This window comes from Camelus ferus, chromosome 30 (assembly GCF_009834535.1).
Source record: "Camelus ferus isolate YT-003-E chromosome 30, BCGSAC_Cfer_1.0, whole genome shotgun sequence".
Taxonomy (NCBI): Eukaryota; Metazoa; Chordata; class Mammalia; order Artiodactyla; family Camelidae; genus Camelus; species Camelus ferus.
Genome location: NC_045725.1, coordinates 8,272,988 through 8,300,864, shown reverse-complemented (window position 1 = coordinate 8,300,864; position 27,877 = coordinate 8,272,988). Strand labels below are relative to the sequence as shown.

General features: G+C 42.4%; 1 protein-coding gene across 3 annotated transcripts; it reads right to left on the bottom strand.

Annotated features, from left to right (window-relative positions):
- Window positions 1–6,457: 6,457 nt before the first annotated feature.
- On the bottom strand, window positions 6,458–22,829 carry DSEL (dermatan sulfate epimerase like). Of its 3 annotated transcripts, none has more exons than XM_032470724.1 (3): window positions 22,431–22,829; window positions 17,070–21,628; window positions 6,458–9,383 (listed from the first exon to the last, which is right to left on the bottom strand). In XM_032470724.1, the coding sequence occupies exon 2, from the start codon at window positions 20,715–20,717 to the stop codon at window positions 17,079–17,081; it is 3,639 nt and encodes a 1,212-aa protein (XP_032326615.1). In that variant the 5' UTR covers window positions 20,718–21,628; window positions 22,431–22,829; the 3' UTR covers window positions 6,458–9,383; window positions 17,070–17,078. The 3 variants fall into 3 exon arrangements, with proteins under 3 accessions (XP_032326615.1, XP_032326616.1, XP_032326614.1); XM_032470725.1 differs by lacking the exon at window positions 6,458–9,383 and adding an exon at window positions 10,223–13,335; XM_032470723.1 differs by lacking the exon at window positions 6,458–9,383 and having other exon boundaries at window positions 11,883–21,628.
- Between the last annotated feature and the right edge of the window lie 5,048 nt (window positions 22,830–27,877).

Sequence of the window (27,877 nt, the reverse complement as noted above, 5' to 3'; positions counted from 1 at the left end):
CTCTGGGCAGACATCGAGGAGACGGTCTTCCCGTGCTGTGCGGCCTGCTGCCGGGTGGGCTGAAGCAGCTCAGCACGAGGAGGGGCTGAACTCCTGCAGCAGAGGCTGGTGGCAGCTCCGCTGGCCGAGCCAAAGCTGGAGCCGGGGCCAGAAGGCGTGGCTCTGGTGTGGCAGCTGCTACCAGAGGCCACCGTAATCTCTCATTAACTTTTAGTACAAAACCAATTTCATTCAATTAAGGGGACAAAAAAACACATGAATGCTTTCGCTGCTAGTTGCAGAAGTTCAACCTTGTTTTAACAGCCCTATGTTAATACCTGAAAAGTTACTTACTGCAAGTGCCTTATAAAGTAACACTTCAGTGACTCTAGAAGACGTCCTAACCACCACTAGCAAGTAACTTAGGCTCGTCTTTATGGAAAAAATAGTATTTGGTCAATAATCATCCATTCTCAGGAGGGTATGCACACATCATGAAGCCTTTAAATTATTCAGTTTGGGAGTTACTTTTTCATTTATATGAAAGATGAAAAAAGAACCTTAGGAAACAACAGTGGCAGTTAACGATGAGGCTTGGGATTCACGGCGCCAGTTCTTCAGTGAAAGGGAGACAGGACTTTCAAGGCCGCTTGTTTGACTGGAGTCTGTTTGAACAGGTGTGAGTCTCCACGCGGAGCGGTCCCCCAATGCTGTGACTGGTTATCGCTGGAGAATCAGCAGCCTCCCAAAGGGTTGGGCAGATTTTTTTTTTTTCCTTTTATCTGCAGGTTTCCTCTGGAAGAGGCTGGGAAGGAGTGTATCCTGGGATATGAGTTTCATTTCATGGTTGCTGAAGTATCACAGGAGAGCAGTCAAATGAAAAACTTCTGAATAATATCCAGAGGGCACTGTTAGCAAGGGAACTCTGTAGTTTCGGGGAACTTGAGCAACAATGATAAACATACACTTCACATCTAGTTTGTTGTTAGTGAGAGTAAAACTATATTTTGACAGACAACCAACACTTTTGTCCAAGTTTAACTGTAAGGTGTAGACTTGTAACCGTCCAATTCACAATGAATACCTATCATTTTGCAGTAATAAGGTCTCATGCCGAACAGATATTTAGTCTTTAAGACAAAGATTTGTTGTCTAAAATAAAGTACTATAAAATGCAATGCAGTCAAGACCCTTTAGGATATCCATGTGATTTTCTTTAATAGGTAGTGCTGGGTGCCTTTGAGGGCACTTTCATTTACGAGTCTTGTCATTAACAGTGCACCGGCTAGAAAGCTCCCGCGTGTTACCTAGGCATCATTTTCTGCACAGCCAGACTAGGTGATCGTAAAGATTCCTTCCAATTCTACAATTCTTTCTTTTTACTTGAAGACTGTCCACTATTTACTGTTTTCTAGTAAATTGAAAACTCCTCACCAGATAGAACAGCCTTAAGATATCCTAATTAATTACATAATCACAAAAGAAGATGAGTGGAAAAGTGAACACATGCTGTCATCACCCAGCTTAAGAAAATAAATATTATTTTATCTTTAGAAACCGTTGTGTGGCTTTAAGCAAGTTAGCCTTATATGCAGTGGCTAAAACTGAGCCAGAAGCCTACACCCTTACTCTCTTGAGAATGAGAAGACTGATGTCGTGGGTACACTGAAGACAACAAAAGGCAGGGGGAACACAGAAACGGAAACCATCAAAGGGCAAGACCAAATTTTGCACATAAACTCTGGCCAAATTTCTGGCAGATCCAGAAACTAGGATGGCACGTAACTGACTCCATGCCTTCCAAATACGGCTGAAAGAACTGAAGACGTGCTTCAGCTTCTGTCAACAGCAGGGAGGCAGAATTTTCGGTTTGAGTTTGGCCAAGTTAACCTTTTAAGAAAAGGTCATGTACTCCCTGTAAATTTAATCCTAGAAGAAATAGGAGGGAAAATATATTTGAAGAAATAATGGACAGAATTTTCCTCAATTTGATGAAAGACAAAAATTTACAGATTTAAGAAGTTTGTTAATCTGAAGCAGAACAAACGCAGAGGAAAGAACCTGTAGGGACATTATCAGCAAACTGTTGACAGTCAAGTGTAAGGAGAAAGATCTTCAAAGCTGAGATTAAAAAGGAACACTTTAAAGTACATATGAACAGACTTTTCATCGAAAACAGTGTAATAACATTTCAAAAGTCTAGAATATTTTTAACCTAGATTTTTATGTCCAGTGAAAATAACTTTCAAAAAGCAAAGCAAAATGAAAATATTATCCAATGAGAAAGTGATAGAGAGAATGCTTTGTTAGTGTATCTGTACTGCAAGAAACTCTAAAGAAGTCCCTCAAGCTGAAGGGAAATTAGTAATAATATACATATTATGATATACATATTATGAACTAACTTGACCCAAACAACTATAAAATATTTCACCCAATAGTATCAATGTATTCATTTTCTCCAAGGGCACAGAGTACATTTACCAAGATAGACCATATTCTAGGCATAAAATAATTCTCAGTAAATATAAAATGACTGGAATCGTACAAAGCATCTTCCCTAATCACAATGAAATTAAATTATGAAATAAAAGAAGGATAGAAATGAAAACTCTTCTTAAGAACTTGAAAACTAAACACACTTCTAAATATCCTATGGCCTAATAGTGAATAATAAGGAAAGAATCAAAAGAACTCTTAAGTGCTTAAGAGCGCTGAGTCCTAGCCTTGTACTGGTCCACTACAGTGCACCCCTCTTAGAAGCATCCCACAGGGAGCACCCAGAATAAAAAGCTCTTCTGAAGAGAATTCACCGCCGTCACATTGATTGTCACCACCATCCGTTCTAAATGGGAAGCTGGGACAGTCAGAGAATCCTGCCCTAAGAGCAGAATACAAGATACAGAATCAGGACTGACAGTGTTTGTCAACTGCATTCTTGATGTACTACTTCCTTTTTCATTCATAATACCTCAGAAAAAGAAAAAGAAAAAACAATATCAACACAACAGCAACAACAATGAACATGCAGCTTGTTTTCCGAGTTTGGTGCTGAGGGCTTACTTTGCTTGTTTGTGACCACTGGGTGGGCTAGGAGTTGGGTTGGCTGGTTTTCTGGCCATTTTATTTTCCTAGTTATTTCCTGGAATAATGTGGCTCAGTGGATCCTTATCAGGCTTTCCTTTTATGCAGGCATCGTTATTGTTTCATAAATGTTTATTGAAGGAGGGCAAAAAGGAAAAAGAAAGGAAAAAAAGGAGGTAAAGAAGAAATTAAACACCTCTTTCTATAATTCATGAAAAGAAAACTTTACAAAATAAATCTAATTATCTAAGCTCTGCATGACTTCCTCTGAAATATATGTTTTATATTAATGAAGTAGATTTATTTGGGATTTAGTTTGAATTGGAAGTGCTGAATAAAAGGGCATTCACATCTTTAAGCTCTTAACATTTATTGCTATTTGTTATTCATGAAAGTTCTGTGAAGAGCAGCAGTATTTCAAAGCACCTATTTTTAAAATAGAGAATTTCCTAGTTTTGGGCAAAAAAAAAATCTCGTTTCAAGTTATTTTTATACTTTTTGAGATTGAATAGTTGCTTATTTGTTTAAGAGCAGTTTTAACTGTTTCTAAATTTTGTATTTAATCTCTAGAGTACTTTACTGATACGTTGTTTCTTTACATTTTCAATTTGTTCCTTTTATTATTTTTAAACAATTATTTAAACTAATGGATAGCACAGCTAAGCATAAGGAAGAATAAAAGGACTCACCTGAAATTTTGATACCCCAAGATAACCACTATTAACATTTGACCCATAATAATCCAGAAGTGTGCATATATGTATGTGTATAAAATGTTACTGTGTAAGTAGATATTAGTGTATGTCTAGATAGAAATACTAGATTGAATAATTTGAAATTACTGATAGTTGATCACCATTGACTTATTAAAAAGACCATTGACAATAGTTTAGCATAAAAGGTGGATATAAATTTTATTTAATATAAAATAAGATTATTTTGTAATTGTTTTGTAATCAATTAATTTTTAAAAATTGTCACAAGGACTTTTCTAATAAGCTACTACACATCTTTACTGATTTTTTTTTCTGCACCTTTAGGAAGCTTTCTTGTCCTGATACTGTAAATGATGCTTTAATGCACATCCTTTTATATACATCTTTCCAACATTTTTTTTCTCTTTTGTTCTCCTGTGTGTTAAGATGCCTAAAATGGAAGTGCTGGGCCAAAAGGCAGGCTTTGCTGGGGGAAGAGCGGATCTTTAAAATATCTGGCAAACAGCCAACTTGCTTTTAATGAAAAGAGACACTTACATTACCAAAGCAATAGCCAATAATTTACTTATTGGTATATTCACCAAAATTGGCTTTCTTTTTATTGGTTTACAAACTAAGATGCAGTCCTGATCTCTTTTTAATTTGAATTTATATAACCAGTCATAAGATCAGTGGTGTTCCTATTTCTTGGTCAGTTGGACTTCTCTGACTTTCCCAGCTGTGTTTTATCCAGGCAGGTGCTGCTTTCTAAGTCCCATCCTGTGTGAGCTAAGAAATAAACAAAAGAAACACCATTTTGACATAACCTTAGTGTTAAGCCAAGTCGTGCCTACTGGACTGAGAGAAGGAAGCTTTTGTGGGTTGAAAAAAGCCCCGCCACTTGGTCTCACTGTGGTGACTGCTTATTTCCTGATGGAAGGAGCCCTGGACATTTGTGAAAGTGAAGGGACCTGTAACCAGTCCCTCTTTTTCAAAATTTAAAAGTAGAGAACCTGAAAGCTGTTTCAACATGATCCCAAAAACAATTATGTGTGCAAGAAAGGACAAGAAAATTCCTGAAATAGCATTCCCCTGAGAGGACTTTAGGCTGATAATTCAGGCTCAACGGTAGTGTCTAACGGTTTTTGCAGGGGAGGGGTGTGGGAGGCGTGAGTTCTGCATAATATATACATAATGTAGGCAGCTTTTCTAGACCCAGTAACAGTGGTCCAGTAGGTTGTGCTTTTGAGAATAAAATTAAGCAAAAACTAAGGGGCAGGGGAGGTGAACTAAAATGAACTGGCCTTTCATGCACAGGTTCACCGATGTGAACTGTGCAGAAACAGTATAAGCGTGTGATTCTAGCCCCTGTTGGAAATGTCATTGTTGAGTTGGGCAGCACGGGTCACCCACAGTGACACTTTATACCGGTGAGAAGCAGCAAACGTTTCGATCACATGGGATTATGTTTCTTCATTTATGTTTGGAAGTAGTCCTAAACCTTTTGATTAAATCCCAAGGAGTTCTAGACTTTTTTTTTCCCCTCTGTATTTCTTTTTCCACCCATTTATTTAGTAGTGGGAGGACAGGCCTTAAGCAGAAATAATTTGGAGGCTAAGATATGAATTGTAAAATTAAAGGAAAGTGACAGTATTTGGACTTGGAATTGGGGAAGCAGATTACCTACATTATGCTTGTGTTACTGCTTTCAACTGCTCTCTCTTTTAAATTGTAATTTCTTTTTTTGCTTACAGTACAAAATTTTTTCTACATTAAAGATATTAAATCTTTACTCATTTATAGTAAAATCATATTTTCTAATTGGTGCTCTTTTTAATGCTGTTATTGTTATTCATTTTTTGATATAAAGCAGAGCAAAGCTGTACTGTTACAAACAGTAAATTCAGTTTGTTCTTGGTGGTTTTTGGCTGGTGGATGTTGAAAAAGTATAATGGGCCATATAATTAAAGATAAAAGAGAAAAAACATCAACAGAAATTAGAGAAAATAAAATAAAATGAAGGAAATATGTAAGATCAGGAGCCAGTTATGCAATACAAATAAACATAAAATAGTAGGTAGGAACAACAACAAAAAAACCCTATAAATTAGTCTTTGAAAAGGCAATTTTATTTATATAATGTATAAAAGGTAATTTAACTATATGGCCTATTATGGTCAATATCCAGCAGCCAAAAACCACCAGGAACAGAAAGAAATAAGGTGCACATACTCAAAGTTAGGGATGGAAAAAATGCATGTAGGGGATGGATAATTAGAGAGGCAGCAAAAATGTATTTTGAGCAAATTTAGGTCGATAAATCTTATTAAAAATTAAAAGAATAGGACAAATGCTTTAAAAACATAACTTGCCAAAATAGGCTTCAAAATAAATACATAAGTTAAATAAAATAAGCCTATAACCACCAAATAAAATTTTATATTTAGTTAAAATGTTCCCACAAAGGAAACAGGGTAGTCAGAAGATTTCACAAATGAGTCCTAACATTCTAGTATTAGATCATTTAGATCCTGTGCATCCTCTTCTAGAGAATATGAAAACAGAACATCCTCAGCTTATTTTGTACGACAAGTATGTTAACTTCAAAATTAGACAAGTATGTTTTGAGAAAACCACAATCAGAAATGTTGATATAAATATCTTAATTATTAACAAACTCAATCCAGCAACAAATACAAGTATAATGAATCATTCCCAGGCTGGTTTTATTATGGCAAGCCAAGTTTGGTTTAATCTCAAAGGAAAAAAATATATTTTCACATAATACACTACGTTAACAGATAAAGGCAAAGAAACATATGGTTATCACAATAAATGCAGCAAAAGCATTGAATAAATCTAATCATGCATTGATGATAAAAAGTCACTTATCAACTGGGAGTAGAAAGGAACACCACATCCTGATAAAGTGAATCTATGAAATACACACAGCGTCCATTCATTTGCTCTGTGGTGAAATGCAGACGCACTCCGTTCACATTAGAAACAGTGCAAGAACATTCACATTAACAAACCCATTCAGTATTCTGCAGGGAGCCCTAACAAGTCCAGTAAGAACATTAAAAAGTTGTAAGATTAAAAGGAAGGAAATATATTCTCATTAATTACAAATTACAAAACTATCTGTGTAAGTATTTTGAAAGAATTTACAGGTAAATTACTAAACTAGTAAGAGGACTTTATAAGTTCCCTGATACAATATAAATACACAAAAATCAACTATATTTTCTATATACTAGTATCAGAACATATAATTAAAAATAAATATCCACTGTAATAGCAATATATAAAGTGCTCATACATAAATCTATCAAAGGATTAACAAAGGTTATATGAAAGGAGAGACATACCATGCTTATGAATGGGGTTTAATTAATGTAAGGAGGTGGATTCTCCCAAAACTGATGTAATGCATTTACAGTTAACACTTGTTGTTCTTTGTTTGTTTTGAGGAGCTATGCAAACTAATTCTAAAATGCATGAGGAAGAACAAAGGCTTAAGAAATGAGGAAAAAGAAAGTAAAAAGACTTGCCAGATTTCAAGGCTAACAAAAAGCTACAGTAATTAAGACTGGGATATTGTCACTGGGTAATGAAATTTGCCAGCGAAATACAGTAGAAAGCTCAGAAATCAGCTCACACCAAATGTAAGGACCTGATAGGTGGTAGAGATGGCAGTGACGGTTAATGGAAAAGAAAAGGTTACTGAATCTGTTCAATCTAGGACAACAGGTTATTCATACAGGAAAGAAAACTCAGAATACACACAATTAATGTAAGCAGATTAAATATTTAAATGTAAAAGACAAAAAATCTGTGGCAGGTAGACTCTAAAATAACCCCTAGTTAATCCATCTCCTGGTGTTCATGTCCTTGTCCTGGCCAGGACTTCCTTGCAGCCGCATACAAGACCCCGACCAGAGGTCAGGCCCAGGTCAGCTACACCTGGATTCCTGACCCTCAGAAATCGTGAGATAATAAACATGTGCTGTTCTGAGCTGTTACGTTTCTGGTAATATTGTTTTGCAGCAATAGATAATGATAAGAAAATTTAAATGCTTTGAAGAAAATGGAGAACATTTTCAGTGCCAAGAACTTAAGAACAATTCTTTAATAAGATGCAAAAAACCCAGCATAAACAATAAAGACAAACACATACTTGTTTACATTCAAATTGAGAACACCTATGTATCAAAATACATCACAAAAGTCACAGTACAAATATCATGAAAATATAAGCCAAGAAGTTATTTACAGTGAATATAATCAAAGTATTAGTAGTATTAATATATTGTAAACTTTAGTGAATCAGTGAGAAAAAATGAATGCAATGGAAAAATGGATAAAAGGCATGAAGATGGATTTCATTTCACAAAAGAAGAAACACAAATGGAAAAAATAAGGACTACTGTGTGTGTGTGCGTGCCCTCTGTGTCATTAATAATCAGAGGACTGCGGGGGGAAAAAAAAAAAAGAAGGAAAAACCTAACTGTCTTTCATCCCACCAGACAGGAAAATACTTCAAAGTATGGAAATGTCAAGTGCAGGGAAATTCTGGAGCAGCAAAAACTTTTCTGTAATGGCTAGAGTGTCAGTTTGTACAATCTGTAAAAATAATAATTTGGTATCACAAACAGTTGAGGATGTGCTTTGAGCCCTTAGTCTATATACTGGGCTAAAGTGAAGCTGGGTGGGGAGGTCCTGGGTACAATCAAAACACGGTGGCAGCATTCTTGTATGTGTGCATTATGCAACATACTTCAATAGTTTTATATATAATGTTTGAATTTGCAAAAATTAAACACATTCCCAAAATCCAACAAGATAAAAGATAAAGTATGGTATTTCAGATACTAGCATATTCCTATAATGGAACACTGCCACATTGAAAATAAGTGAGCTCCAGACATCAACATGCATTAGACATAATGTTCAGCTGAAGAAAAGCAAGCTGCACAAGAATATATGCAGTATGTTACTGTTTACATAAAGTATAAAAAAGCATGCAAAACTATACAATATGTTGGTAAGGATGGAGACATATGTGGTGGAGCGATAATGAAAAGCAAGGGAATGGTGAACACAAAGTCCAGAATAGACTTTACCTCTGGGATCGCTGGTGGGGGCAGGAGCATGTGGTAATGGAGTCATATGTATACCATGTTGTGGCGAGTTTGAGTCTAGGAATTCTGGCTCCCATGTCCCAGCTCTGGCCACAGAAACTTACACTGTCCTAGAGGAGGGCCTCTGATAGGGTCGGCACAGCCCTTCAGTGTCAGCAGGTCGGTGCAGCCTGTCCTGCGTATCCGTAATACCTACGGCTTGATACGGGCTGGGGGTGGGGGGGCAGCAGAGCTGGCATGTGCAAGGATCCACAAAATAGCGTCTTCTAATCTGCATACAGCGAACCTTAGCAAGGGTGTGGACAGCAACATCCAAAGCAAACTGTCACAGGAAGGGAGTTCCTCTCCTCAGCGGCATGAACCTTACTGTCGTAGGTCTGTGGCACTTGGTCCCAGCGCAGAGGTGCGTGCTCTCCTGCACTCCTCGCTGGAAGGCTGAGTTTCTGGCCGGAGGCTCTGGAATTTGCTCCTGGGTTGTAATCTACAGCCGTGGAGGAGAGAAAGCATCCAAACTTACAAAGCACTTACTAGCAGAGGATCAAGTACGCTGACCCAAAGAATATGTGTGCATGACACGTGAATTAACAGAAAACAATTATTTTATAAAGATGAGCTAGAATCATTTGTTATGTATGGTGTCAAGGTAAATAATCCTTATGTGAGTAAGGTGGATATGGTACCTCAGATTGGTTTCACTTACTCCATCGTAGATGGTGGAGCAAATGCCATGTTCACACACAGTCCTAGACACCCCCAGCTCCAGCTTTTATGCATATCTCATAATAAATAAGGGGAAAAACTAAAATAGGAAAAGTGCAGTGATTACAATGTAGACAATCCCAATTATGTATCAACTGAATGAAGGCATGAACATTAAGTTATGATTAATGTTACACAAATGGCATTTATAACATCAAATAAAATTTCAAGTAGTAGCATCATACTTAAATTTTTAAAAGTCTCTATTTCAGTAAAACTCAGAAAGAAAGATATTCTCTGGAAGAACTCAGAACATGACTCTAGAAATGAAGAAGACATTGAAGTAAAAATGAATACATTTTTTTCTTGACATTTGATGAAAAGCAGTATTTACAAATTAATACCTTAACTGCATAATTATAATTTTACATGTTTGTGCAACTCAGTTGGTATATGAAATACTAAAATAGGTGTCTGGTCTATACACCAACTATGTATGTTCAAATTCTCTGAAAACATTTTTGTTACGTTCTTACTCGAAAAATGGTGCATCACATTATATATGGGTTTGATATGTAATGAATTGGAGGTGATCACAAAGAAGAAACAAGTATTGTTCTGTGAATTTTCACACGTGATTTTATTTAATCCTTAACATCAACTCTGGGGGAGTTTTACAGATGGGGAAATGGAGATTTAAAATCAAGAAAGTTGTCCAAGACTTCACAGCTGGTCATTATTTGCTGACCTAGGGATTTGTATTCAGTTTTCTCTAATTTCAGAGTTCATATAATATATATAAGTGTTGTGAATATAACATTTTTAATAGGAATTCCCCCCTTCTAAGTAAGCAAGGAAGTGGGGGAATGGTACAAGGCTTGTGAAAACCCCCAGTGCGACCTGTTGGTTATACAGAAAACCTCGCACCTCCTGTGGTAATGGAAACCTGCCAAGGTTTCATGTATGTATACAAGCAAGGACCTTTCTGCTCATGTGTTCAGTAACAGGCTTTTTTTGAGACTTTTAGAATTAATGTTGGGTAAAAGATAAAGTATAACTGCATGTGTGTGTTTTTCACTTTGCTTTGGTAAATCTAGAGAAATAACACAAGTCCGTTGGTGCACGTAAGCCCACTGCTGTGTGGTGCACTTCTGGTTAGCACCGGATTAGCCAGAGCGCCCAGGCTGATGTCTGAAAATGAAGAGTAAGACCACCTCTTTTGTTCGTGTAGGGTTAACTTGTATTCACTGCGCTCTATACACATTTGTCCTCCTGGGTAGTTTGTGGGTACAGTTTCATCACTTCTCGGTTGTACTATGTTCTTATAAATCCTCCTTCAAAGTTTTATGAAATACTGCATTAAGGTGTCAAATTAAACTGGCTCAATATAGTTTTTAAAAACCTTATTTTAGAAGTTCAAGAACTGTAAACAAATCTACAACAAAATTAATCTTTTGGAAGGAATAAATGAATACATAATTAAAACAATGAATACATGCAAATAAAATAGGGCAGTAATTTTTCCTTGTAGAGTAACAAGGTTGAGAGCATTATTTGCACTGTACAGTGGATGAGGCAAGAAGTGCCTTATGCATTGTTTGTAGAAGGGTATCAGGTTTTAATGCAGGGATTAGAGATTTTACATTGTTCATCCACTAAATGAGAAAAGTGACAGTTATGGGAGCTGAACTGACTTCCAAAAAGTGGAATGGAGAGCATCACAGATGTCACATGGGCTTGAACATTTGCTTCCCTAAATCAAGAACAATGTAATATCCCACAGTCAGAAACAGAGAGGAAGACAGGATGTGGGAGAACACCCCATACTAGGACGTCTGAAAACCCGAGACACAGGTGAAATTGAACATCAGTGTTAATGCACTTGAAAGGAAAATTTCATTTCATCTCAAGAGAGTCAGAGCAATACAGAGATAGTTTAAAGGAATAAAACCGAGCAATTGCAATGTACTGTAGAAATGATCTGCTCAGATTACAATTTATCCTTTTTTTCTGAAGTTTTAACTACAGTAAGATCTCAGAGAGATTCTGAAATAGGTCATTCAGTAATTACAAAACACAGTTGTTACAGCTTACTCCTTGTGCAGCTTACTTGCTGTGTTCAGATTTAGGCTCAGCGGTAGTTCCTCCCTTCTATCCTTCCTTCATTCCTCCTTTCCTTCCCCCTCCCTTCCCCACCTTCCTTTCCTCCTCCTGGTATTATTTACATGGTAGAGAAAAGAACGGGCTGTTTTTTCTTCCTAAAATGAATTCTTTTTTTTAATATATTTGATTGACTGTCAGCTCTGTAAGTTCTGTTCACTACTGTGTTCCTGAAATTGGTAGCTGTGCCTGATAATGTGTGTGTGGAGGTCCTTGGGTGGGGGGAGGGGGGACAAGAAGATGCTGTTTGCCAGCTGGAGTCTGGATGAGACACAGTCATCCTTCCTACTATTACCACCAGCAGTGATCCACATGTACCCCAGTCGGGCCACACTCACATGTCCTCTTTTCTTCAGGGCATCTCTTGATACTCAGTTGTGGACCACGTTTCTCTGTGGTAAATGGGATAGTTGGTGACAGTTGGGATAGTCGTGAAGGAGAGAGAGCAAGTGGCAGTGGTTTAGTTTTGTCTGCACTTCGCCTCTGGAAAGGCTGCGCGCTGACGGGACGTGCTGTGCCTGCTGCAGACTCGAGCCTGATCGGGAAGAGCGCAGGCGGTGATACCAGTCTGTCCAGATGTACCAATAACTCGATAAACACCTCCCGTTCCTCATAACCACCATTTCAGAAGTAAACCATATCTGCTACAGACCAGAGAACTTTTCTGTGCTTTTCCCCGGGGGGTGATCGCTACCTGCACGCCCTCCTCTCCTTCTCCTCTGAGGAGTTCCTACCAGTTCTCAGGTCCCCACAGGCTGGCACCTCCACAGAGAAGGGTCACACAGCCAGCCAGCTTTTGTATTCTTCCCTCATGCTGATCAATAACTTGACAGTAAATACCCAAAAAGTACAGCGAATAAGTGAACTGAATGAATTGTAAATCTGCTCAAAATTCTTTCACAAAAACAGATTCCCTTCAGAGATCCCATGGGTTTCAGATTTACCTGTAAAGTAGGTCCCAGGCAGTTGCCGGGGGGGTTGAAACGGTACATGAAAACTGTATGGCTCAGTGTGTAGCACACAGAGAGCCAAATTCATGGCAGATGCTTACCTCTATTAAAAAAAAACCCTTCACTGCGCCCACCATGTGCACCACCCACGTAGAATGTCTCAAGTGATCCGCAGGGACCTTGCTTTTAAAGGTCTCATGCTTGAATGAAGACCCTACCAGGGGCAGGAGGGGCAGACGTGGAGACAGGTGCACAGCACCGGGGTGTTCCTGCTGCTTTGTGAGTTGGGATGATGTACATAGAAGAGTGAAATGGATTGAGGGCAAGTCCAAGACAGGACTTGGAATGGAGTTAAGGGAGCAGAGGCAGGCTTGCCCAGCACTGAAGGGTGCGGTGTTAGTGGCTGAAACTGTGAGACTGCATTTCCCAACTTCTGCCTTCTCAGCTCCAGACAAAATTGCCCTAACAGTTACCCCGAGACCTGAAGAAGAGGGCTCTTACAAATCACCCCAACCGTGGCCGATCTGCTTTTAGCTTTTTGTTTATTAGTAGAGGAGTCGTGGTATACATACAGTTCCGATAACTAGTCTGTGATCTTCAGCGTAGGTTTTCTTTGCTGCGTAACTGGGTAGGTGTGAAATAAAAATGAAAAACAAAAACAGAAAGATCCCATGGTTTAGAAGCCTCAGCCGAACCTATCTTTGGAAACAGAATCAATTAAACATGTCACTTGGACTAAGTACAGCACAAGCTCACAAACATTACAGGTCAAGCATGTAGACGTTAACCTCAGAATGTCAGCATCTCTGAAGTTCCTGTCATCCTTTGTGCAAAGGAAAAAAATCAGTCTAGTTCTTAAAATATTATTTGGAATTTTCTGCCAACTTGAAGGGAAATGATACTAGTCAAGTACTGGAAAAAAAACTTGCCTTGGCAGCTATTTTTAGGTATGTTAGACAGACTCTGGTCTACATGTAAATAAGCAGTAAAGTAGCCCACATATTAAACTCATTGACAAATCTTAGAATATTAGGCTCCCTGACCCCTGGAAGCGCTGTTATAACACACTGCCTGCCTTCTATTCACATTTTCCCCTAAACTAATTATGATCAGAGTTAAGCCAACCAAATAGCAATTTTTAAAACCAATGTTAATCTTTACTTATGCATAACTGAATGTGATACACTTTATCTCAAGAAGGTCTGGGATCCACGAAGATGCACCAAAAACTCTGATTAGTGACGCCAATCAAAAGTCAGAGGCAGACAGCAGGGGTGGCATTTACACAGAAGGGAAAAGAATGTTTTAAATACTAGCGTGTGAGGAGAGAGGTTCTTCTTGGAGCATTTTTGTGGCAGATCCTCTGCTGATCCTGGGCATTTGACATAATCATCCTGTTCTTTGCCAGGCATTTACTAATTCTTCTCTGCTTGTCTAAAAGCCAGCCAATCAGATGCTCAGTGTTTGGGGTCTAGGCCTAATATGTGTGTGATACTGTGTCATCTGCCTAAAACTTGTGCCTCTCTCTGTTTCTACAGATTCAACTGAAGCATCATCATAGATTTATCTTCTTTCTCCTAGACAGAGTCTCCGTTTCCTTCCTTTCTGGAACTTTCACTACAGTAAATTCAGCTTTGGAGATGGCCTGTTCCTTCCTAAGTGAGTAATTTGCATTACTTCAAACTTTTGAAACCAGATCAACATGACCATCACATTGGTTATCTTTGTCAGCAAAACAAACACATTCTTTCAAAACTTAAAATTTAAATGGTATTATTTTAATTAAAGCTTTCATCCCAATCGGGTCTAAGTTTGGGGAAATTAATGAAGAAAGGGATTGATTTTTATGGAAAAGACATTTTATAAGTGTTTCCATTGAGAGTGCCGCGTAGTGATAATCATTGTCTTATTTACTTTCAAGATGGTAAGAATAAAAGTAAGTGTAGAGTCTATTCACATTTTTCCTAGACCACCGCCTAGGCGTGCAGGACCCGGGTGTTCTGAGAGTCGGTCTGTCACCTTAGGTATTGAGACTATGAGGCGGGGGGTCCCAAGCATGAGCAACTGCACACACATCCAGTGGCTGGGCCACCCCTCACCCACGCACAGCATCCCTCAGAAACAGAATCTGCAGACGGAAGTCTCTTCCTCCGCACACTTCCCCGTGGGGTGGGAGTGGGTGGGCAGACAAGGAAGTTCATTGCTGTGTGGTGAAGGGCAGGACGCACTGGTGCCCATCCCTGTGTTAAGCCTGTCCCTTTCTTGCGCTATGAAGAACACATTCCCACATCGTCCCCACATTCCCTCCCAGCGCTGCTCTTTCGTTTCTCTTGTCTCCGTCTCCCCCCCCCACCCCGATTCCCCCACATACTCAGCCTGGCTCTCCTCTGCCTGGGGGTGTGTTTCTGTACAAAGCTAAAGGGAAGGCAGTGGTACAGCTTCTGCTTTCTTTGCTGTTACCTGCACACCTTTGCAATTCTTAACCTTCACCGGACCTAACATTACTGCCAACCTGAAGCCATTTGACTTGATCTGGTTCATGATCTCACATCCTGGGATCTGAAAGCAAACACCAAGACTTCGACCAGTCATGGAAATAGCGCCCTAACCCTCATCCATGCAGCGATGGCACGTGCTCGTCGGTAACCCTGAGGTGGGAAGAATAATCTTCCCCGAGAACAAGAGTGTGGGTTCAGGTGTTCCCTCGCCCTCTCGGCCTGCATTAGTGCCGTGTGCTCTTCATTCGTCCTGACACTAGCGAGAAGGCAGGGAGAGTTGCGCAAGGACTCGGACACGGGGGCTGGGGGTGGGGAGGGCGGTCTGCTTTCACGCTGTAATGGAAGAAACATGACAGCCAGGTTGGCTCTACCTGGAATGTAACATATCCACAGCTTTATCACTGTGGAGCCACATTCTGACATAATAACAAACTACTGAGAGAGAACCACTTCTATCCAGGTCAGAGTGGCAGACTCCCAAGTGTTAGAGCCTGGCGGGGGGGAGCGGGGGACAGTTTAAAACATCAGGAAGAAGACTGCAGGCTGCACAGAGATTTTCATCAAGTCTCCGCACTGCCTAATGGTTTTCATCCAGTACGTTGTAATTACTCCAGCATCTAATGGCATAGCATTTTGATTTCAGAGCCGACCAAAATAAAATGAACCACATTTCATGACGACTCCGTGTATAATAAGATGCAGATGGCAAAGGAAACAGATGCCTCTGACATCATCGCCCATCCGCCTTCAACTTTTGCAGACACTGGCAGTCTGTAGACTCATTCAGAGGGATGCGAGATAAGTCAGGCAGTTTTCCAATTCTGTTTCCAGGCTAAAAAAACACTGGCAGCAGGGGCACGGCTTTCTTCGAGTCACACAGTTGTAATTCCACAAGAAGAAATCTGACTCTAAGGCTGTGTCAGGCTCCCATGCGAAATCAATCATCAGGACAGAAAAAAAAAAATCCCCATGAATATTGGGGGGGGTTAGCTGTTAGTAACTAGTGACTGTTGTGCATGACAGCGACAGACAGGACAGGGAGTGTGTGAGCATGATGCGAGTATGGGGGTGCACAGTGCACCTTTCAGGAGACAAACAAAATAGACCAGCAGGTCTGAAACACTGTACCAGGACTCAGCACCCAGTCTTCCGAGACTGATTCCTTATTACTTCTAAGTAAAAACTTTAAGGAGGATTTTCAGGTCACTGTTTCTGACCTCAAAAAAAAACAAACAAACAAAAAAAAACCCATCCTGTACTTCCCTCCATATTTTCCAGAAGGGATCCTATCATTCTGATAGGAGCTTCCACCATTTCCCCAGTGGTATCACTGAACACTGTACAGGAAAAGGATTTTGTGTGTGTGTGTGTGTGTATGTGTGTGTGTGTGCAAGATAAATGTGTTAGGACATTTTTTAAAAAAGATAAGGAACTTCTGTAGTCCAAGAGATGCTTGGGTAAAGCAGCGGCTGCCAGGCCTTTAGCAGTATGCAAGGTTCCAGGACAGAACAGCACAGTTATAGATGAACGAGGGAGTTAGACAAAAACCTTTGAAATCTTCCCATCTCCCCTGACCACCATAACAGAACTTCACCGACACCCTCTGCAGCAGAAACATTTTAGCAGAAAAAAATTCAGAAACAAAGGCAAGGGAAGTGGTGACATAAAAATAAATCCTGCTAGGCCAAATATGGTGCCTATTTTTAAAATAATCTCTCTGTGCAAGTAACAAACTGATCACACACACGCGCACGCACACGCACACGCACACGCACAGGCACACAGTACAAGAATAAACAGACTCTTCTAATTCATATCCACAAAGTGGGTTGGAAAGTATTAGTGCAAACTTCTGCTGACCTGCAGCATTCAGTCCGTAAACTTTGGATATCCTAGACGAGCCATCAGTGTCCAGCAGATGTTTTCAATCAATTTAATTTCATCTCGAGGCAAGTTCTGTCTCCAGACATTAGTATTAGTTGGTGATATCTCCCCTTCATAGGGAAGATAGAAAAGGTTCGTGGAGGTGGCAAACAATATTTGGTTTAAACTAGCGGGAGACAAAGGGATTCCAAGAAAAGCAAAAATCCTTTCCGTGGTTTTCTGAGGAAAATGCACAATATCCTCAAACTTGATCAGCCGGTAGCCGGTGGGCAGCAGGTCTGTGTTTATCCTCAGGGCCGCCGCAGTGTTCGCGCGCCAAAGGTGAGCCAGCAGGGACACTGCGTGGGGCTTGGGTTTTGATAATTCTTTCCTCAACGATTCATACTCGAAAGCATAGCCTGAATTTAAGCTGCACTGGCCTTTACCTCCCTCTATTCTAAACAGTTTAGCTAAATGCTCTGGTACATTCTTCAAAGAGTAAAGACTTGGTTTACTGCTGTACAGCATCGAATAAATCCATGCGCGCGGGTCCCTCACTACATACAAGGCCCTCATCGAAGCTCCTAAAACCTCTTGAAAGAAATGCAGCTTTAAGGTCCAGCTTCCGCTGCTTAAGCTGAGCACGGGCCGCGCGCTGGGGTAAGAGACCAGATGTCTCCTCAGGGCCCTGATGTATTCAGCGTCTCTGTCAAAGGCGCCTTTCATTCTACTTCTTTGTTCTGGCAAAGACTCTCTCCTTTTCAGTTTCCTTTTCTTGTCCTTATTCGTGGCAAAATATTGGGCCAGTTTACCCCTACTGGGTTCATGCAGATGGATGTTTTGCAAATGGAGTTTTGTGTCTTGGACCAAAGACTGCAACCAGCCTCGGAGTAAACGGAAATGCACACTGTGGACATCTGACGCCTTCCATTCACAGGCGTCTACAAAGGAGTCGATTTCAAACTCCGTTTCGGGGATGTCAATGTAGGCCGTGGGAACCCGGATGTAGAGGAAGTCACTACTGTTGAAGAAAAGTTGTTTGAGAATTTCGGCTCCCGAACCAGGAAGTGAGGTAATGACGACGTCGGGAAGGCGGATGTGGTAGCCCTCGGGAGACAGAGGCTTGGCGCTGGCCTCGGCCCCCGTCCTTGCCCACGTTGCACAGATGGGCTGCGTGCAGGCGCTCCACACATCCAGCAGCTCAACAAACCACAAGGCAACAACCAGGAGCAGGATCCACCGCATTAGCTTTCTAAAAGAAAGGTAAAACCGCCACTGAAACGCTAAGATCACCAAGCTGATGCACAGAATCAACCCAACTGCTACATTAAATTTAAATCCAAAGGGGAAAATAACTCTGTCTCGTCTTACGGGCTTTACTGTTGCTTGAGTGCCCAAACCAAACCGGGTTACTTGGGTCTGATCTGCCACACTGGCAAAGCCGCCAAATCCCAGGTAATCGAACCTGGTCTTCAAGTTGTGGTAGTCAGTTACAATGGAAACAACGTGCTCGGTATTATTGACATTGAGAGAAATCTGAAGTCCCGAATTAGAATTATCAATAAATCTGCAACTGGAAACATTGACATACGGCCCATAAAAGACATAGGCAATTCTTGTGATCGTGGATTCCATCTGAAACGTAACATTAACAAATTGAGTCCACCGTTTCTTAAATTCAGCAGCTTGCTCTGCTTCCTGTATACTAGCAACGGGGCTGCCGCCACGGTGATCAAACCAAAACATCTTGTAGTGTGCGTCCCACACGTCCATCATGGCGCCATTATACCTGTTCATGAACCTATATGGGATGTACTTAAAGTCAATATCCAGATTATGAAAGAAGGCACTGACAGATTTTATCGGGGAATCGTCTTGCCTCGAGACGTGATCAACAACTAGCAGAGTTTGAGAATTTAAGAGAAGCAAAGCACGATACACGCTCTTCAGCTTCATTGCCGAGGAGTAAGCAGACGCGGCTTCCCCACTCACAAACACCATCTCCCCATGCTGGGAGGCAGTGATGATCTCCCCTGCCGCATCTCCAGCCTCCTCCCCGGTCCACCTGAGCCACTGCGCACACTCCCCCAGCTGGCCTTCCCAGGGCTGATTACACTGGCTCGTGGGTGATGGAGCAAACACCAGGACATTGTTAAGGTGGCTCAGCTTGGGTCCGTAGAGCGCTTCGGAGACAAATACCTGCCCGTTGGGGGCAAAGGTAAATGAGTTCTGATCTGGATGTTCATGTCCTGGGTTAAAGCTTCTCCACCCGTCAATCCAGGAGTATGGCTGGAAGTGAACTATGTCATACACAGCTCGCCCTCCGAGCTTCCCAGACTTAAAAGACACAAACGTATTGGTCTGTGTATTTGGCAGCCCAGCCCCGTAAGTGACAACACCCCAGTTAGGGAACGTGTGCATCTTTGCGGTGCCGTATTCCGCAGGAGGCTGTGGGGTGAGCTGGGGGTCGTACCAGATGTATTCAGTGTGCAGAGTACTCCACCTCTGGGCAGTAGAGGGGACCATTGGTCCATCTTTAGGTCGGTGCCTTCTGATTTGTTGAGCTAACCAATTTCCAGCCCCATTCTTTAAGATGAATTTATCCAAAAAAACTAACTGGCTCTCTGGACCATAAAACCAGTTATAATTGGAGTCTGCTATACCCACAGTTCTTTGGAAGCCTGGTAAAAGAGTGGCATAATAGAACCAAAAGTGCATCTTTAACCAGTTGTTATCCAAGTTATTGATGTTAAAATGGCGCTGGGCCAGATAAACATACTGTGTGACTGATTTAGCTGTGTAGCTGCCATAGGCCACACCTTCATCCAGAGAACCATCAACAATGTGATTCAACAGAAACATCGTCTTTTCCATCACATCTACTACAACCTGTTTCCATATATTTACTTTAGATCCTTTATCTACCCCAGTCACCAAGGCCCCGGTAAGTAATGCTATCATGTTAGTAGCCTGGTGGTTATGAAGAAGCTGTTTGCCCCAGGAGCGGACCTTGGAATACTCATACATTTCCTCCGTAATGACCCATATTTTTTCTAGGTATTTCTGTCTCCGGTGGTCATCTAGTAAGTTATATAAAAAGTCAAAGGCAGTGGCAAAACCTGTCAAGGAATGGCCCACCGGAACCTCATCGCCTGGTGCGTTCTCAACCAGCCAGTCTTTGTAGCCGACCATCCTGTCCATATACTCCAAGACAAACTCAAAGGCAACTTTGTCTTCCGGGCATAACAAACAGTACAGTGCTAAAGGAGGCAGATTGTTACCATAAATTTCATTCCACTTGGCAGCAAAGTCAGCGTGCTTGGGGGGAGGTAGGTAGTATGTCGGGTTGGACAGCATAACTGTCACCGCACTTCTAATAGCTCTGAAAAGATGCAGATGGCTTGTGCGAGACTTTTGTCTCATTGCCTGGATTTCTCCAGCATCAAAATACAAACGCGGATGAAGCATACTTTTCTTCAGCTTTTGGTTGGGTCTCGTATCTTGGACTTTCTGTGTCTTAAACTGATCGATGTCATCTGTGAAAACTGCCCAGTCGGAGTAATTGCTCACAGACTCCTCAAAAGTAGAGAAAGCAAACATCACTAATGCTAAAAGTAAGAAATGTCCTGTAAACACTAACGCCATGATCCATTGGGGAGTTCCTTTCCTCAGGCATACGTGTCAGACACAGTGCTCAATGTGTTTCCCATCTGCTGAGTATAAAACATACATTTAAGGCCTTGATAAAACAAAGACTGTAAGTCGTGTATGCTGTGAAATCCAGCTGACATTTGTCTCATTCAAAACAAGTCCAGTTGCCAAAAAGAGAAAACTTACACTGTAGTCTGTGTCCCTGACACAATCTTACTTCCAGTAAAACTTCAAGAAGTGTTAAAACCTCTAATTTTCCTGTATCATACAGCAAATGGGGGGAGATAGTCAAACATACTGCGAATTCATGATTCACTTCGTTGACATAAATCTACCTAACAGGAAGAGTCAAAAAACACACATGGTTAAAAAAAAAGAAAAGAAAAGAAAGAGAAAGAACTATCCGAAATCTAAATTAAGAAGTCATTTCTGGCATCAGCAACCATCACTGGTGATAAGGTCATCACACAGGTCTGATGCGTTGCCTCTGTGTGCAAAAGGAAGCCGAGGAAGTACTGAAATTCTTGGTGCGGACTGGTTTGTATTCCTCCTCTCAGCTTCTGACACTTCTTGCTTTGAGAATTTTTTCTTCCTCCATTTTTGGGAGAAAAACATCCTCAACAAGTGCTCAAAGTCCTACTTGGTTTTAAAACTTTCAAAATTCCTGTCCTCATTTCAGATCTGTCCCTTTCAGGCTTACTTACTCATCAGCCTATTATGACCCAGAGAAAGCATTTTCCCGTCTTCTTTTTATCAGCTTCATCTGTAACAACTATGAGAATCTAATCTCTTCAGCCACCTAGGTACTTCTCTTCCAATCATGAAGTACCACCAACTGGGAAAGAAAATTCCCCTTTCAGCAACAGGGACGTCTCTTTTCTGTTCCTTTTTCATGACACTCCTTTCTGGGGGAAAAACAAAACAAAGAAATTCTCTGAGGCTGCAGATATGCTGGGAGAGGACATAGAAGCTTTAAATGTTCTACCATCTCTCGACAGAAATTTTAAAATCACAGTAAGATCTGTTAACTAAGTGAGCTCAAATGCGTCTTTTTTCTTACACTTTTCAAAACACATATTAGGATAAAAATGAATGGTGTCAGAAGACAAGCAGCTACAAGATATAACTTTCCCAAGAGTATTTATTTCAACTGCGGCTTGCTTTAGTCATTTAAAATGTGTTTATTCAAACGCAGTTAACAGAGATGAGTCCTGCTCTTATTTTTGTTTTGATCACAAAGGACTCAAGAGACAAAAAGCAAAAGCTGAAAGGACCACGCTGACTCCGGATGAGGGTTTATTTAGCTTTTAAGGGATCAGAAGGTGTCTCTGCAAGGGGAACTATTCAGACCGCTTTTCTCGAAGGAGAAATCATGACAGTGTGTGGAAGCAGATCTGCTCCAGTCTCTCTCCTGCAGCCTCGTTTTCCATCTTTACAAGAAGCCAGCAGAGGGAGCTCAGACCCAGACGTAAGGAGCTGCTTCGCCGCTGCCCGTCTTGGGTTTGGAAGAACCTAACCAAGTTTCAGTCTTGGACAAGTCTCCTCTCCGTAGGAAACATTAACGCTAGGAGTTTCCTGATCCGCCCCGCCTGTTGCATTTTTTAATTAGCCTCCTACGAACATGCCAAGTCCACCTTCTGCTCCCCACCCCCGACCTCTGGCTGTGGTCTGGGGACAAGAGACCCCGAAGTGGCCAAGTCCGCTTACCTTGGCAGGTCCGGACGGGGGTCTCCCGGCGGCGGTGGGCCCCAGTGAGACGGAGGCGGAGAGTTCGCGAAAACTGCTCCGCACCGGGAGCCCGGCTGCGCGGTCCCCCGCGGGGCACCCCGAGCCCCCGGCCCGGCGCCCCGCGCGCTCCAATAGGCTGCGGCCCCGCGGTCGTCCCCCACCGGGCGCCGCGCGGACACGCCCGCCCTCGGGGAACGCCGGACGCCCCGGGGCAGCCCCGGACCCCGGGAAGCAGGTCCGCGCGTGGCGGGCGCTCTCGGGGACGCCGTGTCCAGCGGAGCGCGGGCGTCCCCAGGCCGCGATGCCGCTGCGGCCGCGGCTCCTCGGTGCCAGCTCCGGCCGTGCGGCCCGGGGAGGGCGAAGAGACGGCGACGCGGGCCGGGGGCGGGGCGGGAACGGAGCGGGGGCGGGGGCGGGGCGGGGCCTTGGAGCGGGCTGTGGGCGGGGCGGGAACAGGCGGGGGCGGAGGGCTGGGGCGGGGCTTCGGGGCTGGGGGAGAGAGAGAGTGGGCGACGCGAGCTGCGGTCGAGGGGCGGGGCTGGAAGGAGGCGGGGGCAGGCCGGGGGCGGGGCCCAGGACCCCCGGGATCTGAACCCGAAGGGGCTACGGCTTCCTGCTGCGGTGGCGACCGCGCTCTCTCCTCCAAGCGGAGCCCAAGGAGGGAGAAATTTGGGAGTGCGCCTGTCTGAGCACCTCGCCCGGCCGGCCGAGTCCTGCGGATAGTTCCCCTTTTTTGTGGGGAGAGGACCAATCTAACAGGGCTAGGAGTGGGAGGAAGATAGAGGAGGCTCTGGGCATGGTTACAAATGATGGGGGAAGCGGGGGCCGGGAGGATGACGCGGTGGGATGTCAGGGTTCACCCTTTAGGAAGAGCTAGGGCTGAGAAGGGAAGGACTGTGAGGCATCCTGGCTCAGGTTGCTGTCATTTAGAAATGCAAAATCAATATGCCAGATTAATATGAGACTAACTTCAGAAGCACAGATGCTAGAGATCAGGAGAAAACAAAAAAAGACTAATCGGCTTTATTGATGGAAATACTTTCTCCAGCAGTATGAATATGGGAAGGTATGGGACAAAACAGGTGGAAGGAACCTCTTTCTTATTAAAGAAATGAAACCTGGAATTCGGTAAAGACCCACAGGCAGCAAAGACTGGCTCCTTTACTATGACACGTGTGTGCAGTTCCAGACTTTGGAAATCCTAGAGCATTCCTGTGGTAGTGACATGTGGAACTTCTCATAGATATCTCAGATCACACTTCAGTGTGAGTCAGCCTAAGGTCTGACCTCTACTATCACAAATAACTTAGTAATAAGAGGAATATTGTGAAATATCAGTTGTTGCAAATGAACATGCCCATCCCCAGTTGGAGACTGATGATGCCTTCAGTTTCTTCCTACTCCACCCCATTTCAGTAAAATGGGCAGGTATGTCTATTAAAAAGTGAGTGTCTTGCTTAGATCACTTCCTGGTAAAATCAAACAGTAGACCGTTGCCAGCAGAATAAATTTCAAAGTAATTTACCTTGGGGGTGAAATGTGACCTCTACTTCCTCTACAGTCTTCTATTTTATCCCCTTGGGAACCCCACCCCATTCCAAATAGCCATGCTTGCTTTTGCTTTGGCACTTCCCTAACTGTGCTCATCCCATTCCTTCCTGCACAGCGTCCTCTGCCCAATGCCCCTATTTATTAGTTGGAATTTTTACTGACTGTTGAAGTTCTCTTATCATACTTGCCTCAGCTCACTTACATTCCTCTGTAAATACACATTAGATTTTCCCTAACCAGAATGAATTACTCCAGCACTGGATGATTTGTATCTATATTCAGCCCTTAGATCATTTGTTTTATGCTTAGTATTTTCCTTGGCTGACTCCTGAGCTCTATTCAAAGCTCCTTCAAGTCATGATCAGTCACTCAGTTCCTCTCGTAAAGGCTGTATCTGTGTTTGAAATGAGTTGAACCTTTACCTGTTGGGCCCCCACAGAACGTTGTCTCCTTCACCAAGGTTCATTCTGAACAAGGACCCTCCTCCAAACTCCAGAGACTGAACCTCCTGCCAACATTTGGATTGGCCCATGTTACGCACAATGGAGAAAAGTGACCCTTGGCTTCCAGCCTCGCTTACGGGAGAGAGTGGAGTTGGGGGAAAGAAGAGCCCAAATGCAGAGGGTCTTAGAATTTTCTGCAAAGACGTGCTTTGGAAACAGCCTAGGGATTCGTGTTGGTAAGCACAGAGAGTAAACAGGCAGACCGTTTCTGAGAACAGAATGTGTGGATGGGGTTCTTTCATTCTGCGGATCCAAAGTGCTCATGGTGCTAGGGCAAAGTGAATCATGGGGAATTATTATGAGCACTGATGTCTGCCAGGTGAATATTTTAACTTCCATCCAGTCTTTTTCTTTCCTTTTTTTTTTCATTTTTAACATCAACATGATCATTTTTACCTTGCAGACGGATGAATTCAGGTAGCGACAGTGTGGCTTCTCAGTTTTGCGCCATGTGTCTGCACTGAAGCTGTGGGCACAGCTGACCTTTCAGCACTTCCAGATGAGCTTTCAGGCTAATTCACTTTGAACAGGCGTTGTCTCCCAGTTGTGAATGCGTTGAAATAAAACAGGAGCTACAGCTGAACAATTCAGATCATTGGCAGAAAGGGTTTTAGGTAAATGGCACAATGGAAAAATGAAAAACGTCTCGTTTCCTGTGAACTAAAAATGGATAGCTCCAATTATTGCTCCTTCCACACATGAAGATGGTACAAAGTTAGTTAATTATAAATAATGCATCCAACCATAGAAAGGATGGGCTGTATGTTCTGTTATTATGCATTAAAAATCTTTATGAGTGTGGCAAGAGACACATATACCAACAGCTGCTAAATTCAGAATCCTGGAGCAGTATCTTATTTTAATATAAGTGAGGAACAGTACAGTCTATCGCTCTGGGGATTTCCTGCTGTATAAAAAGATCTTAAATCTACATAAGATTTTACTCATGATTTCAAAGCACTTATAAAGATTTTTTTTTTTTTAAATATCTTTTAACCCCACCCCCAGCCACCCTGCTTACAACAGAGCTAATGCTATCTGGATGAGGTTCCGCAAGGCAGGAGGCTTCCTTTCTTCCTCCTTTCTTCTTTCTTTCTTTGCTTTTTTTTCTCTTTACTTTTCTCTTTTTCTTTTCCTTTTTAAAATTCTTCAACACCTAGCTTGGAGCCCTGCACTTTGTGTTGAGTGTGTGTTGAATGTTGACTGTGAATTATCACCCTTGTTTTTTGGCAGAAGAGGAAGAAGTCATAAAGCTCTGAAGTGGGTTGCTGAGTTCCGAGCAGAATCAGAGGCTCTTATTCTCCCAGCCGTGCCGAGGAACTTGCTACCGCACAATCCGGGGGAGCAGGAGCTATGTCTTGGGGCGACTTAATTCACATGAAACCTTAGACTGGGAAGTTGGCCAGCATTTTAAGGAGAATTTCTGCAAGGGTTTTATGTCTTAAGATAAATAAATTCAAGTTTTGAGCCTTAGAACATAAGGTAAATACTACATCACCTTATAGAAGGATAAAGTGCAAGTAATAAAACAAGCCAAGACACTACATGAAGTCCCTTGACTGAAGCCCTGTTTGTCCATAAGCTGTTATTCTGATGGACTCTTAATAATGGGGGCAAAGGAATCTAAGAGCTAATTGCTGTGCCTCCAGCAGTTGACTGGGCTCGGCTCCTGTAGGCTTGTGTGGAGCCCAGGCATTTGCATCTAGGGGACACTGTGTTACTCTTAGTGTAGTCCTTCCTTGATGGGGTTTTCTCCGTGAGAGCCCGGATGCAGATTTCCAGAACCGCTTACCGAGGCCGGCTGTGTATTACATTGATCCACGAGCGCTGTTAGGACTAGTTTTGCCCCAGAGTTTGGGGAGATGGCCACTGTGATTGTACAGAAACAGACACCAGACTTAAGCTGCAGATTTTATTGCACAATTGGCCAGCAGTAATAGGCCATACCGATAATAAAGACAAAACCACAGATTTAAAGCAGGCTGTAGGATCTGGAAATGCTCTTTGTGCAATTGCTTTGAATATAAAACGTCTCAGAATGACAGGGATTTTGCCTGCAGAGTTGCTAATGAAGATGTGGCTGTGAGTGTTCCTTGAGTGTGTTTATCCAGCTGCACGAGAGTCTGTGTGACAGTAACTGGATTTATAAAAATTTAAAAATACCAAAGCCAGCTTCTGAGGAAAGAGGTTTCCCTGTAAGTCCACTAAAACCTTGTGTTTATAAATGGGAAGCTTTATTGCTGCCACATCTGCTTGTGTATAGTTGTGCTTTTACCATGAAAGAAAATTTTAGATAAGATGAAACTTACAAGGGGGGCACAACATGGGGTTCCCCCCACCGTCTTGCACTAGCGGTCCTCTACAGGGGGCAGTTTTGCCCCTCAGGGGACCTTTGGCAATGTCTGGAGAAATTTTTGATTATCGCAACCGGGGATGAGGAACTGCTGGCATCCAGAGAGGAGAGACCAGGAATGCTGTTCAGTATCCTACGGTGCACAGGACAGCCCTTCCCCTGACCCCAGACAAAGAATTATCCCGCCCAGAGTGTTAACCCTACTGAGTTTGAGAAACTCTGCCTTAGCCCACTGACTCTAAAAATTGATTACGTGCAAATTGTTGGTAGTTGATCAAATCAAGTTTTGAATTATCCTCTGGGTTTCAATTAGCTCTTTTTTTGTTCGTTCCAGAGCCAGCTGTTAATAGAGTTTGTTCACACATGGCTTTCTTTTCAGCAGGTACCAGGCGCATTTGTTTTCTCTTGACCAAAGACACCACCAAACCCAGCTGTTTCACCTCACATGAAGGCCCAGGCTAGGCTGCCAGGCACAACTGGCAGTAAATCAATGACTCCAAAACAGTGAGGGAAAGACGTGACTTCAGGGTTATCAGAAATCTTTGGAGGTTAAAAATTCATACCCCTTCACACACATACGGTGTGCGCACATGCGCACCCCAAACATCTTTGTAAGTATCTGAATTTTTTTTTTTCCTCTAGGATAGTGTTTTTCAGATTAAAATTCTTGAACTCCCAGAGTCAGGAAGAGCAAGATGTGATTAAAAATGCCAGTCTCTCAAGTCTGTCCCAGTCCTATGGGTTAAGAATCCTTGAGTGTATAATTCGGTAATCTGCACCTTTAAAATACTCCTGGGCTGCACACCAAATTTCAGGTTACTGTTCTGAGACTAGGATTCTCAGTCTTTTCCCCACACGGCTGTGGGTGTGTCTCTGGGGGTTTACCTGGATACGTAACCGAAAAAGTCCCAGGCTGACAGGAGCATGGGGGCCGACTAGGGCTAGAACCCAGAGGCACGTGGGTAACTATTTTGCAGCTGGTTTAATTATTTTACATGATAATTGATTATTTACACATG